This window comes from Marmota monax, unplaced genomic scaffold (genome assembly GCF_021218885.2).
Source record: "Marmota monax isolate L192 unplaced genomic scaffold, Marmota_monax_Labrador192_F-V1.1 WCK01_AAM20220418_F8-fsc00025, whole genome shotgun sequence".
In the NCBI taxonomy this organism is placed as follows: Eukaryota; Metazoa; Chordata; class Mammalia; order Rodentia; family Sciuridae; genus Marmota; species Marmota monax.
Window position 1 is genome coordinate 13037124 of NW_026691950.1, and position 15308 is coordinate 13052431.

Here is a 15308-nt window from a genome sequence, read left to right on the forward strand (position 1 = left end):
ATTATTTCAGATTTTTTATAAGGAGACAAATTTTAATGATGTTTCATTGGTATTTGCCATACTTCATACTCACAAAATATACTTTTTAGAAATCCTTAAGTAAAGCACAAATAAGTCTATGAAGCTGCAAATCTAATAAGTTTTTTTTTTTTTCAGTTTAAAAATTTGGTACCCTTGCCTGTTGCAGTGGAACCCGCCTATAATCCTGGCAGCTCGGAGGGTGAGGCAGAAGGATCACGAGTTCAAAGCCAGCCTCAGCAAAAGAGAGGCACTAAGCAGCTCAGTGAGACCCTGTCCCTAAAGAAAATACAAAATAGGGCTGGGGATGTGGCTCAGTGGTTGAGTGCCCCTCAGTTCAATCCCTGGTCCTCCCCCACCAAAATATATATAGTACCTCAAAGTCTAGTTGTGGGAGAAACCTGAAAACAGTTTTTGGTTATATGAAATTGTGATAAAAGAGAACTGAAGGACTCTTTAGTGACTTCTTTCTAAAACCTCTGAGAACAGCTTATTCATGAAGTGAGAGCTAACATTTTTCCTTTCTTGGGCAAGTTTGGGCCAGGAAATTATGGATTAATACAATTATTTCCCAGATATTGTAGGAATGCTTAAAAAGACAAGTATTTGGTTATCTTATGCAATATTTAAAAATCATCTTATTCTATACTCCCTCCCAAAAGAATCCTATTAAAAGAAAACAGTACACACACACACACACACACGTGCGCGCACACACAGAAAATATCAGTAAGTAAAATAGTGGATGTCAGGGTTTGGAAGGCAGGGAGTAGGGAGTTCTCGTTTAATGGATGCAGAGCCTCAGTTTTGCAAGATAAATAATTCACTAGAAGAATGGTGGTAATGATTACACAATATTATCAATATATTTAATGTCACCAAACTGTATACTTTAAGGTGATTAAAATGGTAAACAAAAAAAAAAACCTTGAAAACAAAATCATCACTGAAAAGACACTATTTTCAATTTTTTTCACCCTCAAGCAAAAAAAAAAAAAAAAAAAAAAAAAAAACAAATGAGCCCAGGATGGATTCTATTATTTTTAATTTACAGATGAGAAAACTGTCTCAGAATGGGTAAATAACTTTCCCTCTGATCACTGGTTCAGGAAAGACAAGATTTTTACCCAGGTCTGTGTGAGTCCAGCAATCTGTAGTTATCATTATTTTGTATTTGCCTTGATTTCACTGTCAAACAACAACAACAAAAAAATACAAAGTAAATTCTGAAGATATCCATAGCTTTCAGAAACAAGGCTTTTATTTCAACTATGCTGATGGAAATTTGTTCCAGGTAAATTAACTTTTCATTGATGGTTTGCTCTAATAGCAAGATTCTATATTGTTCGAAGTAGCCATTCCAGGCTGGATGACTTAATGTGCACCACTTTCACCGAATTGCTCCTAACAATTGTGCCTTTCTATTTCATGGTTTAATTATCCCTTTTTTTGCTTACTACTGACAACTTAAATATTTTACCTGGAAGTCTGAAGATTCTGTGGGAAATTAGGTAAGGAGCTCATTACAGGAGTACCAGATTTCATATTCAATTATAATACCACTACTGCAGTCTTAGGGACCATTTCATGTCTCTCCTAAGAAGCCCTTGATTTGTAATTACCTATGCTACCTGTCACTAATTAATAATAACAGCAATAGCCTTATCTTTGTGCAGTTTAAGTGCCATTTACCGGAAAGTTACTTTAGTGTTGTTTAAACACATTATTCAGTATATGTGAAGATATATCTTCTTGCTGAATTTTATCAAAATAAATCATAAATAATTTAATAACTTAGGATAAAGGAGGAAGATAAGCTCAAAGAAAATAGAGCTGTCAGATTATTAGCATCAACAAAACACCAAATAAATCTGATTATACATTAAATCTCATTTTCATTGAAAATTAAAATGGTCAAGTCCACATATCAGTTATATTTATCTTGGTTTGCTGACACTTCTACAGTGCAGGTCTAGGCTTGCAGTGGCATGATTGCCAAATCCCCCAAGTGCAGAGAAGATGAAAATCCTGCATTCCAAGCTTGAGATGAACATATTAACAAAGTCAAACTCTGAGTCATTAATCTCTAGTTAAAGTCAAAATATGGGTGTGATGTCTTGGTGGTCAATGTCCAGAAGAGATTCAGAATTAGGTGAGAGATGATCTCTGCCCTTCTGAGAGAATCTCCCAGAATGTGTATAGGGAGCTCAGCACTATGCATTTATAATGACTGCCTTTTAGTGTAATATCAGCCCACAGTATGTATATTGAATAAAGCAGCTGCATAAAAAAATGAGGGGCAATGTTATTCTGCAATCCAATCTTTGCTTTTCCTTGAATTTATTATATTTTCCATGTTGTTCGAATCTACATCTATTGTAATTAATATTTTTAATTTTTTTGTAGTTGTAGATGGAAAGAATGCCTTTATTTTATTTGTTTATTTTTATGTGGTCCTGAGGATTGAATCCAGTGTCTCAAACATGTTAGGCAAGCGCTCTGCCACCGAGCTGCAGCCCCAGCCCCCTATTGTAATTAATATTTATGTGCAATATCTATTTAGTTAATATTGATGCGAGTAATTACCATCCCCATTTTGTGGCTCCCTGACTTCCTCCTATAGAGCTGCAAAGAAATGCAAAGTATTACATGGGGATATTTACAATCTATTTCTAACAAAACCTATAACAAATGCCAATGTTTTATATACATAACATCACAGACTCTTCTTCCATGCTATGACTATTAGAGCCTTTATAAAATACAGAATCTGAGAAGTGGACCACTGTGTGACTTTCATTATTCCAGAAAAAAAGTTTATTTGGTATTTTGTTGATACTAATAATGTGACAGCTCTGAAAAACTATCCTTTCTTTTTAGGCTAGGAACATGCATGTTTGAATTATAGGAAAATATATCAAGAAATAGAAAATACAAAAATCAAAGTAACTGACAAAATAAGAAAAAATGAAATTATATAAACCCACATGACTTGAAACATTTGAAAACTCCCTTGCCTCACCTTAAAAATCAACTGAACTTAAATTAAGGAACAGTTCAGATTCAGTAAAAGTGGGCTATGTGAACTTCTGCGAAATCTGTGAGGTTTCCCACCAAACAACCACCTCAGAGCCATCTGTGTTACCACCTGTGGGTACTTTCATCAGGCAGAGCCCTGGAGGAAGTAAGACACTCCATCCTTTCTTGATCAGGCTTTCAAGAGGTAAGAACTTCTTGCCTCTCCAAAAGGTGCAAAATGAGTGCAATTTGCTTGAATACCCTTCTAAGTACATTAAGTCTCTGTAAGCTCCTTACCTCTGCTCCTTTGGTGCACAATAACAAGAGCAGTTTCTCCAAGGAAACAATTAACTTCAGTAAATCAATATGCACTATCTTTGCCACTTAGAAGCAACTTCCTTTGGAGCTTGTTAACAACAGAAAAATTCACACTATCCAAATATAAGAGATTACTTCATAACATGGTGTATCTTAATATAGGAAAACTTCTTTCTGTGAAAAGGAAGCAGAACTTCAGAGATTCCTTGGGCAGAGAACTGAATGACTATGACACGTATTCAAGAACATTAAGCTACTCAATTTAATCTTCTAAACCAACCTGCATGTACTATTAGCTACCATTTATTGAGTGTTTACTATATACCAAGCAATGTGCCACATGTATTACAACAAATATCTTAGCAAATATGCATTATAGTCCTAAAAGGTGAGGACTATTATTGTTAATTTACAGATGAGAAAACCGAGGCTCAGAAGGATTAAATTATTTGTACTGTGATCACTGAATTAGTATAGGGTAAAGATGAGATTTGAACTCAGTCTGTGTGATTCCAGTAACCATGTACTTCACACTATTTTATGTTGTTTCTCAAGTCTAATTTTTGCAGAGGATTATAGTGATATTTAAAAAAGATATTTATTGCAAATTACTATGTGTCTACAAAGAGTCCTTGGACTAGCTGTGAGTGGTAAATTGCAAGTAATGATAACTCATAGCATGCAGTAGTATCACAATTACTAAGACTCTCAACTGTAGTATATTGGAAAGGGGTACAAACAGAAAATAAAGCCATGGATTATATGGTGGGTATGGTACTTGGGCATTATGGTAGCAATTATACAGTAGACTGGCATTTGTTAACTGGTTTGGAAAGCTTGATAAAAGGAAATGACAGGCTCAGTTCATCCAACTATCAAACCAGGGCACCCTATGAAAGCCATAGGTTCTCCTGTGTAGCTACTGAGCAGACTGTGCTAAAAATCAGCCCCAGTAGCTAATCATAAAGGTGGCAGAGCCACAAAGGAGTTCAAATTCAGAGCCTTGGAATATCACCAGAATGCTACTAAGAAAATAATGGAAATTTGAGATTTGAAATGGAAACATTTGTGTGGGCTTTATAATCTTAAACCCCCAGATTTTTTTCTTCCTCTTGCCAATAATCTCTTTCCTCTTGATAATGGAAAGCAGCCTCCACTTGTCTGGAAATGCTACAAAAAACATGCCTAAGGAAAATACCTCAAAATATGACTTTATTTTCTTCATCCTCTATCTGTAGCCCCACCCTTATTGCCTCAAGCCCAAGGTTGGATCTCAGCACAGCCTATGTGAGGATTTGCAATCCTGGAGAGAACAAGATCAAGCTTTCTCATCTTTGACAATAGCGGCATTTTGGATTGGATAATTCTTTCTTGTGGAGGGCCACCTATGTATTATAGATTGTTTAAAAGCATCTTGCCATATACCTACTAAGTGCTAGTAGAACTCTCACAGTAATTATAACAAAACTATGTCTAGACATAAATGTCCCCTGTTGAAAATCATTGAACTAGACTAACTCAAAAGAAATTACAAAATGGGTTAACATTTACTAATAGGAATGAGGAGAATGTGAGAATAAGTATTTAGAGTGGTAGACCAGAGGAACAACATTACAAGACTAGACAGGGGAAATTTTATATAGGGGATAACCTGTAGTTTAATACTTTGGCAAGTCCTAATACACAGCCTTCGTCTCCATAAGGACTGGATATGATGACAGCCTGTACTAAATGAGATTAAGTTGCTATAACAATCTTAATGGATACTGAGAAAGGACTGTACTTTAGCCCCACTCAGGGATCACTCTAAGGAACAACCCTGGAGAGGAAACTTTCCAGGTGGCAAAGCTTGGAGCAACACGCTTTATCATTCACTTTATAAAAAGGGAGAAATAACCCAAAGTAAAAATATTTACAGACTCCTATATTTGCCTTTCTTGCCTACATCTACAATCACCAGAATTATAGCATTCTGAATCAACATTACTTCAACCAATCACACTCCCCAAAAAGTGACAATATGTGCATGATCACTGATATACACTGATATTGTCATATTCTTCACCATTCAAACATAGTTAGCCTTGTAAAATGGTGGAATGGTTTGTAATAGTCTTCATTAATGTGCCCTCTTGGAATTGGAATGTTGTCCTACAGTTTTAGTAAATGCACTGAAGGAACCAATGGAACATTCCAAGCAGCTCAAGACTTAGCTCCAGAAAACCAGGAATAGGAGCAGGACTGATCCATCATACCAATCCCAGTGACCTACTTGCAGAATTTGTATCTTGTACCTCTCAAATTTAGACCTTGCTATAATAACTGCAAGAATTGTTTCTCTGGGGTTGAGTGAAGAATGCTTCCAACAGGATACACAGTATGGAATTCTCTGAACTTGAAGCTCTCACTATCATTTTGTCTCTTTGGTTTTGCCTTAACAGTGGACCAGCCTCCATAGAAAGCAGTTACAATACTGGTGGGAGCAATCAACTGAGATTAGCAAAGTATCTGGGATTGTTGCTACACAGTAGCAGTAGGGATGAATATATCTGTAGTTAAAGGAATTCACTGGAGCTTATCTTGGTGGTTCTGTACCCAAGGATAGGTTGAACAGGCAATTATTGCAATCATGGCCCAATTAAAGAAGGAAAATAAATAAAATGGTTATCACTGCATAGAAACAATCTAGATCAGTTGATATGTTACCCAAGGGTGGGGTAAAATTAGAATGAATGGTAGAGAAGGAAGTTAATGAATACAAGTATGGTCTTAATATTAGCGCATCACTAAGAACAAAGCTTATTCCTTAACTCTTTTACATTAATTCCTTGCAGAGATTGTGGCTGGCCATCACCTTGGAGAGACCTGTGTGAAGGTCTGGATTTAACCAAAGTGGTGTAAAGGACTCTTTATGTGCACTTTCTGTTACCACTTCAAATCCCTTAAGACTCTTATTTCAACCACCATTGCAGCAACCTGTTCTGAGCAGAGTTTGATGAGTTTTGAGCAAGTGCAACATGACAGCACCTCTCCTCTCACTTTCTGCCTCAGCACATCCTTGATATGAGAGTGGCATTCATAATTGCATAATTTTGAAGTGTAGAAGAGTTAATGCTCAGGAGTATTAACCTTTGATCGAAGAGGGACGGGAGTTGACAGATAAATGTTTCCTCCATTGTTTCCTTCAGTGGACAGTTCTGGGACTCATTTTATCAAGCTTCTTAGAAGGTCCTAAAGGATTGGGAAAACAGTCAAACATAATGATGATCATCAACTCAATAACTCCGCCTCAGACTGCCTCTCCTTCTTCTGTTTCATTTCCCTCTCCCTTCCCTCACTTTTGCTCTTTGGAGTCAAATCCTCAGAAGCCTCACTTCAGGGAGAATCAAGGAGGGGAGGGGAGAAATGAGAATTAAGTTATTGAGTTGAGATGCCTCTGAGTCATCTGAATGGAAAAGCCAGGATAGGGGTGTGGGTAGACAAATCTGGAGTTCAGGGAGGTTTAGATTTCTGAAATACAATTCATTTCCCAATTTTAAGGAAGAAAGTAGCATACAATTGTCATATAAAGTATGCAAAGTATGCATTCCAGGACTGAGTAGGAAAGACATAACAGGTATTTGTAAAGATAGGTCTAGACCCTGCTCTTAAAAGGGAAGTCATTCAACGAAAATGAAAGGCATTTTAAGCAGCCTTGACTACAGCATATTAATCTCAGTAACAAACAGTTCCCTACTATGTCTGCTAATTTTCCCACCAAATTCTATCTTGAGATTATCAGTGAAAGATACTTTGCACAGCTCATCTGTCACTTTCTCAGTGAATCCATCACTGATAGAGTGAGTTACTCCCTCTTTTGCATTCCCCTTGTTAAGCACTAACACACTGTGAACTCCTTCAGAGTGGGATTCAGGCGCGAGAATCACCTCCCTAACCAGAAATAAAAGTGCCTGGCATAAGTGTCATAAATAAAGTGACAGGAATGTAGAATTAATGAACCACCTGCCTCATAACCAGTAGCACTGTTATTATCTTTGCCTCTCAAACTTAAATATACAAAAGCATCATCTTGTTAAGATATAGCTGGTTCTGATTCGGTAGATGTGAAGTGAGCCCAAGGCTGCATTTTCTAAAGAGCCCTCAGATGATGCTCAAGCACCTGGACAGCAGAGCACACTGTAGTAAGAGTTAGAATTAAAAGTGCTTTACATATGCTAACAACAAAACAAAAGATTTAATCAGCTCTCTTAAGTTGCCGCAAATATCAGAATAAACATTTATAGAGAAGGGAAATATCCCATAATATCAAACCCCCAGTCTCACTTAGGCCTCGCGCATTTGACGTCCCGCCCCTGCCTTTACAAGACACGCCCCTCCAGCGAGAGTCATCCCCGCCTAGCCGCGCCCTTCGGTTGGCGCTCCGCCCCCTCCACATCTATTGGCCTCTCCCTTTTTCGCACCGCCTCTCCTTCCTTTTCTACGGAATCAACTTCCGGCGCGGAATTTGTCACGTGTCCGGATATGGGAAGTTGTGGGGAAACTGCAGCTTCCCGTTGGCGGTTTAATTGAGGGGCACGTCCTAGTGGTGGTGGCCGCCACAGCCCCATCCGGTCTCTGTGTTGGAGGACCCGCCTCGGCATAGCCGGGCTCGGTCCGGCCTTGCGGTAAGCTTTCGGCCGCGGCTGCTCCGAGGTCCCGGCGGCGGCGGCGGACCGAGGAGTGGACGGGCGGGCTCCAGGGTTTGAGCCGGTTTGTCACTGCCGCTACTGGCTCCGCGCCGGGCATCGGGCACTGAACTCTGGCCAGGCCTCTTCCCAACCCCGCCTGATGTATAAGGAGAAAAGCCCAGTGGGAGCATCCTCCACCCCTTGCTGGGCGAATGCGGAGCTGGGAGGGCAGTCCTCTTAAGTTCCTCTACGGTTCCGCCCATCGGATCCAAATTTCATATTTGACAAACAGTCCTTACCGTACTTACGCTCTTTGGCGTGGACTAGGAGAGAAGGGCGTGACAGTGCCTTCTCCTTTGTCCTAAGGAACATGTTCTTCGAAATCTCTTAAGCGTGTTTCCCTGTCTCTATGCAGTTTTGTCTTCTAGATGATGGTGCTCCCTGCCCTAAATTGTCTCAACAGCATTCGAGGCTCAACCCACATGGCCTCACTCTGACCAACTATTTGTCATGCAGTGTAATGGCCCAGCTGAGTTTAAGGAAGCAAGAACCAATACAGAACCAACAGTGGCTTGCTGTCTCTGACACATGGTCAAACTTGGGGTTTTAGACCTGTAAAATAGATTTATATGATCGCTAGTGATTTGTTTACTGACATACAGAAAGGTACTGTAAAAACCGGAGAGATCATTACTGGACCTATAGGATGTAAATTCCATGTAAGTAGAGGTCTTGGTGTCTTCGAGAATATGTTTGTCATGTTCACCACTGTAATAGACTAGCACCTGGTACTAGCACCTGGTACTTAGTAGACATCAGTATTTGCTAAATGAACGAATGGTCACATACAGCTTTTCACTATGACTGCCTCTTTTATGAGGTATGCCCAGTCTTCTCTTTTTACCAGTTACCATGCACCCAATCATTGCTTTAGACTAAGGAGAGACTGTGTGGTAAACACTGGCCATTATTAGTCATTGATTAGTCACTGATTTGACTATTTTTTACTGTTCAGCTCAGATTTCCTTAAGAAACATCTGTTAAGTACTTATCAAGAACACAAAAATGGTACAGCCTCCCTGCCCTCCCTCCTGTCCTTCTCTACCCTTTCTTACTGTGTTAATAGGGCTCCCAAGATCCGGGAGCTTATGCTCACATGAGCAAAGTAGACAGCAAGTGCTTGATTATTCAGTAAATGCAATAAGTGCTATAGAAATTTAGAGATGAGGTCAATTTGGATTAAAGTCTTTATTGAATTAACTTCATATAAACCATGAAATGTAATTAGAGTTTGGATAGGGAAGAGATATTTCCTGCATGGAAATGTGCCTAAGCAAAATGAACAGAGTACTTTAAGTGGAAGTTTTGTATTTCGGAGCATTAAAAGAATGTTGAGCGAGGGTATGATTTGATGAAAAGTATGTTTTAAGATTATTTGTTTGTTTTTTAGGATTATAACAGTTTGCAAAGAGATAACCAGGTGCACTCTATAAAGTTCGTATGAACCTTGGTAATATTGGAAGTGGAAACAAAAAGACAGAAATAAATTATATGTAAATGTAGGAAATCACAAAATGTGATCTCACTGCAAATGCCATGTTGACAATGGAGAAGGAAATAAAATATGACAGATTTTGAACCTGGGTATTTGCTTACACATGTGGAAGTTGGAATGTGGGAGTCTTGAGGGAGCCTCAGTTGTTGTTACTTAGTGCTATCATGTTAGTTAATTTGTTAAACATTTATAAAATATACTGAACATGTACATACTTGACATTATTTCCAAAACAATATAGTATTACAAGTGCATAGCATTTATATTGTATTAGGTATTACAAGTAATCTAGAGATTATTTAAATTTTGTAGTTTGTGCAGATACTATGCTATTTCATGCAAAGGACTTGAGGAACTGTATATCTGAGTATTTTCAAAGGGTCCTGGAATCAATGTCCCACAGATACTGGAGGAAGACTATCATGCTGCTGTGAACACTAATGTACAAGTTTTGTATGGAAATACTTAAAATTTTTTTTTTTAGTTATACCTGGACACAATATCTTTATTTTGTTTATTTTTTTATGTGGTGCTGAGGATTGAACCCAGTGTCTCACATGCAAAGCAAGTGCTCTGCCACTGAGCCACAACCCCAGCCCTGGAAATGTTTTTTTTCTTCATTTCTCTTGGGAGTGGAATTTTGAATCACATTGTAAATCATGTTTAACTTGTTGAGGAACTGCCAAACCATTTTCCAAAGGAGACACACCATTTAACAATCCCACCAGCAATGCCTGAGAATTTTATTTTCTCCAGATCTTTATTGTCTGTTGTTTTGACTTTAGCTAGACTAGTGGATGTAGAGTACTAGGTTTTTCATTGTGGTTTTGAATTGTGTTTCCCTAGTGGTGAATGATGTTGAACATTTTTTCAGGTACTTATTGGCTATTTGTGTACCTAATTTGAAGACATGTTTATTCAGTTTTTAATTAGTTATTTGTCTCTTTATTGTTGAGTTTTAAGTATTCTTTGTATGGGAGACTATATGTAAAGATTGAGCATGATTTTTTTAAATAAATCTCTATGAAAGGGGTGAAAGGAGAGATATAATACTTGGTGAGCATTTTTAAAGATGTTAGAGTTTGGTAACACTGATTCTCTAATTTCATTTTCACACTTACAGCTTTATGTTTTTATGATGCTGATGCATTAATATATCATTTTTCTATACTTATTAACCAAAATTAGATCATTTTTAAATCATAAATGGAATAATAAGGTGGAATGATTTTGATAATGAGCTAAATATCTACACTCTGAATTTTCAGCTGAGAAAAGATGACAGCAATCAAACACGCATTACAAAGAGATATTTTTACACCAAATGATGAACGCCTGCTGAGTATTGTGAATGTCTGCAAAGCAGGAAAAAAGAAAAAGAACTGTTTTCTGTGTGCCACAGGTGGGTATTTCATAAGAAAAAGTATTTGTTTGGCATTCTTTTATTTCTTAGGGGATGTTTTCTTTTTTTAAAAAAATATTCTCATTGTCTTTATAATTGGAAAAAAATTGGAGGACCAATAAATTAATTTTTTGTTAAATATTGAGCAAATATTTAAAAAATTTTTATAATATATACGTAAGGCATAAAGATGGCTTATTTATAGAACACTTGGGTCCTTTCTACTCAGTATAAAAACCTATAACATTACTTTTGAAGCATCATGCATGCCCCTCCTTGACCCCATTCCCTTCCCCTCTCCATTAAGAGGTAACTGGTATCTTGAATTTTGTTTACTTTTTCTTTATCATGTTACCATATATATTTTAAATTTTAGACACTATAGCTTTTCATCTCTTTGAACTTTATATAAATCGAATTATAGTGCATATATACTTTGTGTTTTTTTTTTTCCCCCACTCAACTTGAGTCCATTTTTCATGAGTTTTTCTTTTGTTCTTTCATATAGTCATAATTACTTCATGTTTATTGCTCTGGATTATTGTACTATGTAAGTGTCCCACAGTTCACCTATCCATTCTAACAGTGATGAAGATTGAGTTTGTTTCTAGGTTTTGCAACTCAGACAGCACTTGGATGAATGTGTTTGTTTTTATCTCCTAGTATATACAAGCAAAAAAGAAAAATTTAAGGTAGATTCTTAACATGAGGCTTTGCTGAGTCATAGGTATATGAGTAACCAATTCTGCTCTAATACCAAAGTATTTTCAAAAGTAGATTTAATTTTCACACCCATCAGCAGTGGGTATGTGTTTTCTACATCCTAATCAACAGTTGATTCTATCAGACTGATAATTATTGTCAATCCAATGGGAGTAAAATAGTGTCTCATTAGGATTTTTAAATGGAGTTCCCCTAATGAATATCAGATTGAGCATCTTTTTATTAATTTGTTAATCATTTTGTTTCCTTGTCTATGAAATTTACCTATATAAGCCTTAATTTATTTTTCTGTTGTGTTGATTGTCCTTTTAGTGATATGTACAAATTCTTTATATTGTCTGAATATTAATCCTTTGTCAGTTATATTCAACCCAGCATATGGCTTTCACTTTTTATGATGGCTTTTAATGAAATTTATAATTCTAAGTAATTAAAGTAAATCAATCTGATCCTTTATGGCTTTCCTTTTTGGTATCTTATTTAAAATATTCTTCCCAGATATCTTTTATGTACTCATAAAAATTTTCTTTATTATACAAGTTGTATAATTTTGCCTTTCACATTTTTGTCTTTGGTTTACCTGTATCTGCAATTCTGGTATATGTGTGTTTGTGTCTGTTTCTGAGTTCTTTATTATGTTTTGCTTTTGTTTTATATTGATTTTTTTCTTCTTACTCTTTTACCTACCTTTTAGAAGTTCCAGATTTCATTGGGATTTTGATTGGAATTGTTTGGGTTCAATTTGAAGAGAACCTACATTCCTTATGATACTAAGTATTCACATCCCTAGACTTGGAGCAGTTCTCCACTTATCTAGGTCTTTTATAATGCCTTTTCCTAAATTTCATAGTTCTCTCAAGGCTTTGCATTATGTAATTATGTAAGCTTAGATTTTTTTGATATTACTATGAGTAATAGTCCTTATTAGAATTAGTACATTATTATTTTTATTTATTTATTTAAAGAGAGAGAGAGAGAGAGAATTTTTTAATATTTATTTTTCAGTTTTCGGTGGACACAACATCTTTATTTTATGTGGTGCTGAGGATCGAACCCAGCACCCTGTGCATGCCAGGCGAGCGCCTTACCGTTTGAGCCACATCCCCAGTCCAGAATTAGTACATTTTTAAAAATCACATATTAGAATTCCAAAATGAGTTGTTTTTTAAAATATGATATCAATCTTGCTGAACATTATTATTATTAATTGTAATAATTTATAGACTCTGAAAATAGCATATTTTCCTTCCTTCATAGTCCCTATATCTTTCATTATTTTTGTTACTTTAGTCTGCTAGTTAGGACTGTCAATACAGTCTTGATCTCAAGGGAATGATTTCATATTCAGTATGATGTTGCAATAAGTTTTTATAGGTATCCCTTAAGATATTAAGGACATTCTCATCTATTCCTGGCTTCTTACACTTTTTTCCTACTCCTTTATTTTTTTATAAATCATAAATGGGGATTAAATTTTATCAGTTGCATTTTCACATTGTTGAAGTTATCAGATAATTTTCTCCCTAAATTTATTAATGTGGTGAATAATTAAATTTGGATTTTCAAATGACAAATTGGTTTCTGAGAATAACCAAACTCAGTCATAATGTACCATTTGCATATATTATTATTTTATATACTAGTAAATAGGGGCTAGGGGTATAACTCACTGGTAGAATGTTTGCCAGGCTTAGGTTTGATTTAGAGCTGAAGGAAGGGAGGGAGAGAGGATGAAAGAAAGAGAGAGGGAGGGAGTGAGAGAGAGAGAGGAAGGGGAAAAAAGAGAATGATATTGCATTTACTGTTAATATTTGCCCTGATTTTACACATTTTAAATGTGAAAAGGGTACATCTTAGATTTGATGAAATGAAGTATATTTTGTAAATATACTTTTTTAATACAGTATTTAAGATTTTGCATTCATGCTGATTTGTTACATGGTCATAATTTTCTTCTTCACTGTCTTTGTCTGACTTTGTAACTAAAGTTATAAAATAAATTGGGAAGCATTTCCTTGTTTTCTCACACTTATTAGTTGTGTGTGTTTGGAATTGTTCATTCCTTTAAAACGTGGCAAAAGACACCAGTAAAATTGTTGTACTAGTTTTGGCGGGGGCAGAGGATGAGGGAAGATTTATACTTAGCAAAGCAATTGCTTTAATGATTACACATTTTCCATATTTTCTATTCTTGAGTCAGTTTTGATATGTTCTATTTTTTAGGGAAATTGGGGGAGTTTTGGAGGAAACCACTTACTTTTTATATGTATTGACATTCATTCCAATCACTCCCCATTCTGTTGCCAGTGTAATGTTATTTCCCTAGCCACAGTTCTTAAACAGCACCCCACAACTTCATATAAAGACCTTTTATGATCTGAACTCCCATCTCTTGTAGTAACATCATTTCTCTCCACCTTATTACACATACTACCTATATTGAACAATTTATTGTGCCACTTTGAAGCAATTATTCTCTTCCAAGCCTCTTGGGATTTACATATATCAGTCATTCTTTAGATTTTAAAACTGATCTGGGCTGGGGATATAGCTCAAATGGTAGAGTGCTTGCCTTGCGCATGCACAAGGCCCTGGGTTCAATCCCCAGCACTGCCAAAAAAAAAAAAAGGCATCAAACTGATCTAAAACTTTCTTTCTCAAGGCATCTGCCTCTGACCCTCTGGTCTGATTTAAATGCTTTCTTTAGGATTCTGCATTCCTCAGTCTCTACTTTTAAAACATTGCACGTGTTTTAATATTATGTACCAGGCACCTGAAAACTATGTTTACAAGAGTGAATGAATGATGAAGATTGAGCAAGTGAAGGATATTTCTAACAAAAGTATGTATTTTGCTCAACAGTGACAACTGAACGCCCTGTGCAGGTAAAAGTGGTCAAAGTCAAGAAATCTGATAAGGGAGATTTCTACAAAAGGCAGATTGCTTGGGCTCTTCGAGACCTTGCTGTGGTAGATGCCAAAGATGCTATCAAAGTATGTTTTTCTGTTCTTTGACCTGTGTTCAGAAGTTTCTTTAATTTTATAATATTATGTCTACAAAGATGATCTAAACTTGCTGATTTGTGACCACCTGAGAAATAGTCTAAGATGTATTGTTCAGCCTTTTGCCTCCTTACCCCCCCCCCCACTCTGAGGCAACTTGGAATGAAACATGTATGTTTGTTTTATTATTGTTGCTTTTTTGGAACGAAAATTTTGTTTGTGCATAAGATACATAAACTAGAGCAAAATAACCTTGACTCCATGTATTTCTATTTTAGATAAGTATAAAATCTGTAAATTAGAATGTGTTTTAAAGCAGTATGTCATATGAGTTCTTTTTTTTTTTTTTTAATCTTCATTGTTTTTAAAAACCTAGTTCCAAATCAAGTCTGATATAACCAAAGTGTGTCCTCATGAGTTCATGTAGAATCACCAGCCAAGTAGCCAAGTTGGAGGGCATGACTTTGATGTTTCTTGTTCAAATAAAAGAAGTGATTATGTGTATTGTAAGGAACTTAAACATTAAGATTTAAAAGAATATAAATCTGGTGACTTAATGTGATAGTCACATTAAACAACCTCTTGTAGTCCCTGGAAATTCAAGG

The 15308-nt window shown here is 36.3% G+C and overlaps 1 protein-coding gene across 9 annotated transcripts in view; it reads left to right on the forward strand.

Annotated features, from left to right (window-relative positions):
- The first annotated feature begins 7862 nt into the window (after positions 1 to 7862).
- The window catches only part of Exoc1 (exocyst complex component 1), a 51342-nt gene continuing 43896 nt past the window's right edge, over positions 7863 to 15308 (forward strand). For 8 of the 9 annotated variants that reach the window (XM_058586043.1, XM_058586165.1, XM_058586091.1 and 5 more), the window contains exons 1-3: positions 7863 to 8018; positions 10845 to 10978; positions 14564 to 14694. In XM_058586043.1, coding sequence (XP_058442026.1) covers positions 10855 to 10978; positions 14564 to 14694 — 255 coding nt within the window. In that variant the 5' untranslated portion in view covers positions 7863 to 8018; positions 10845 to 10854. Of the gene's footprint in view, positions 8019 to 8436; positions 8741 to 10844; positions 10979 to 14563; positions 14695 to 15308 lie in introns of all 9 variants that reach the window. The other variant, XM_058586066.1, reaches the window with a different exon arrangement.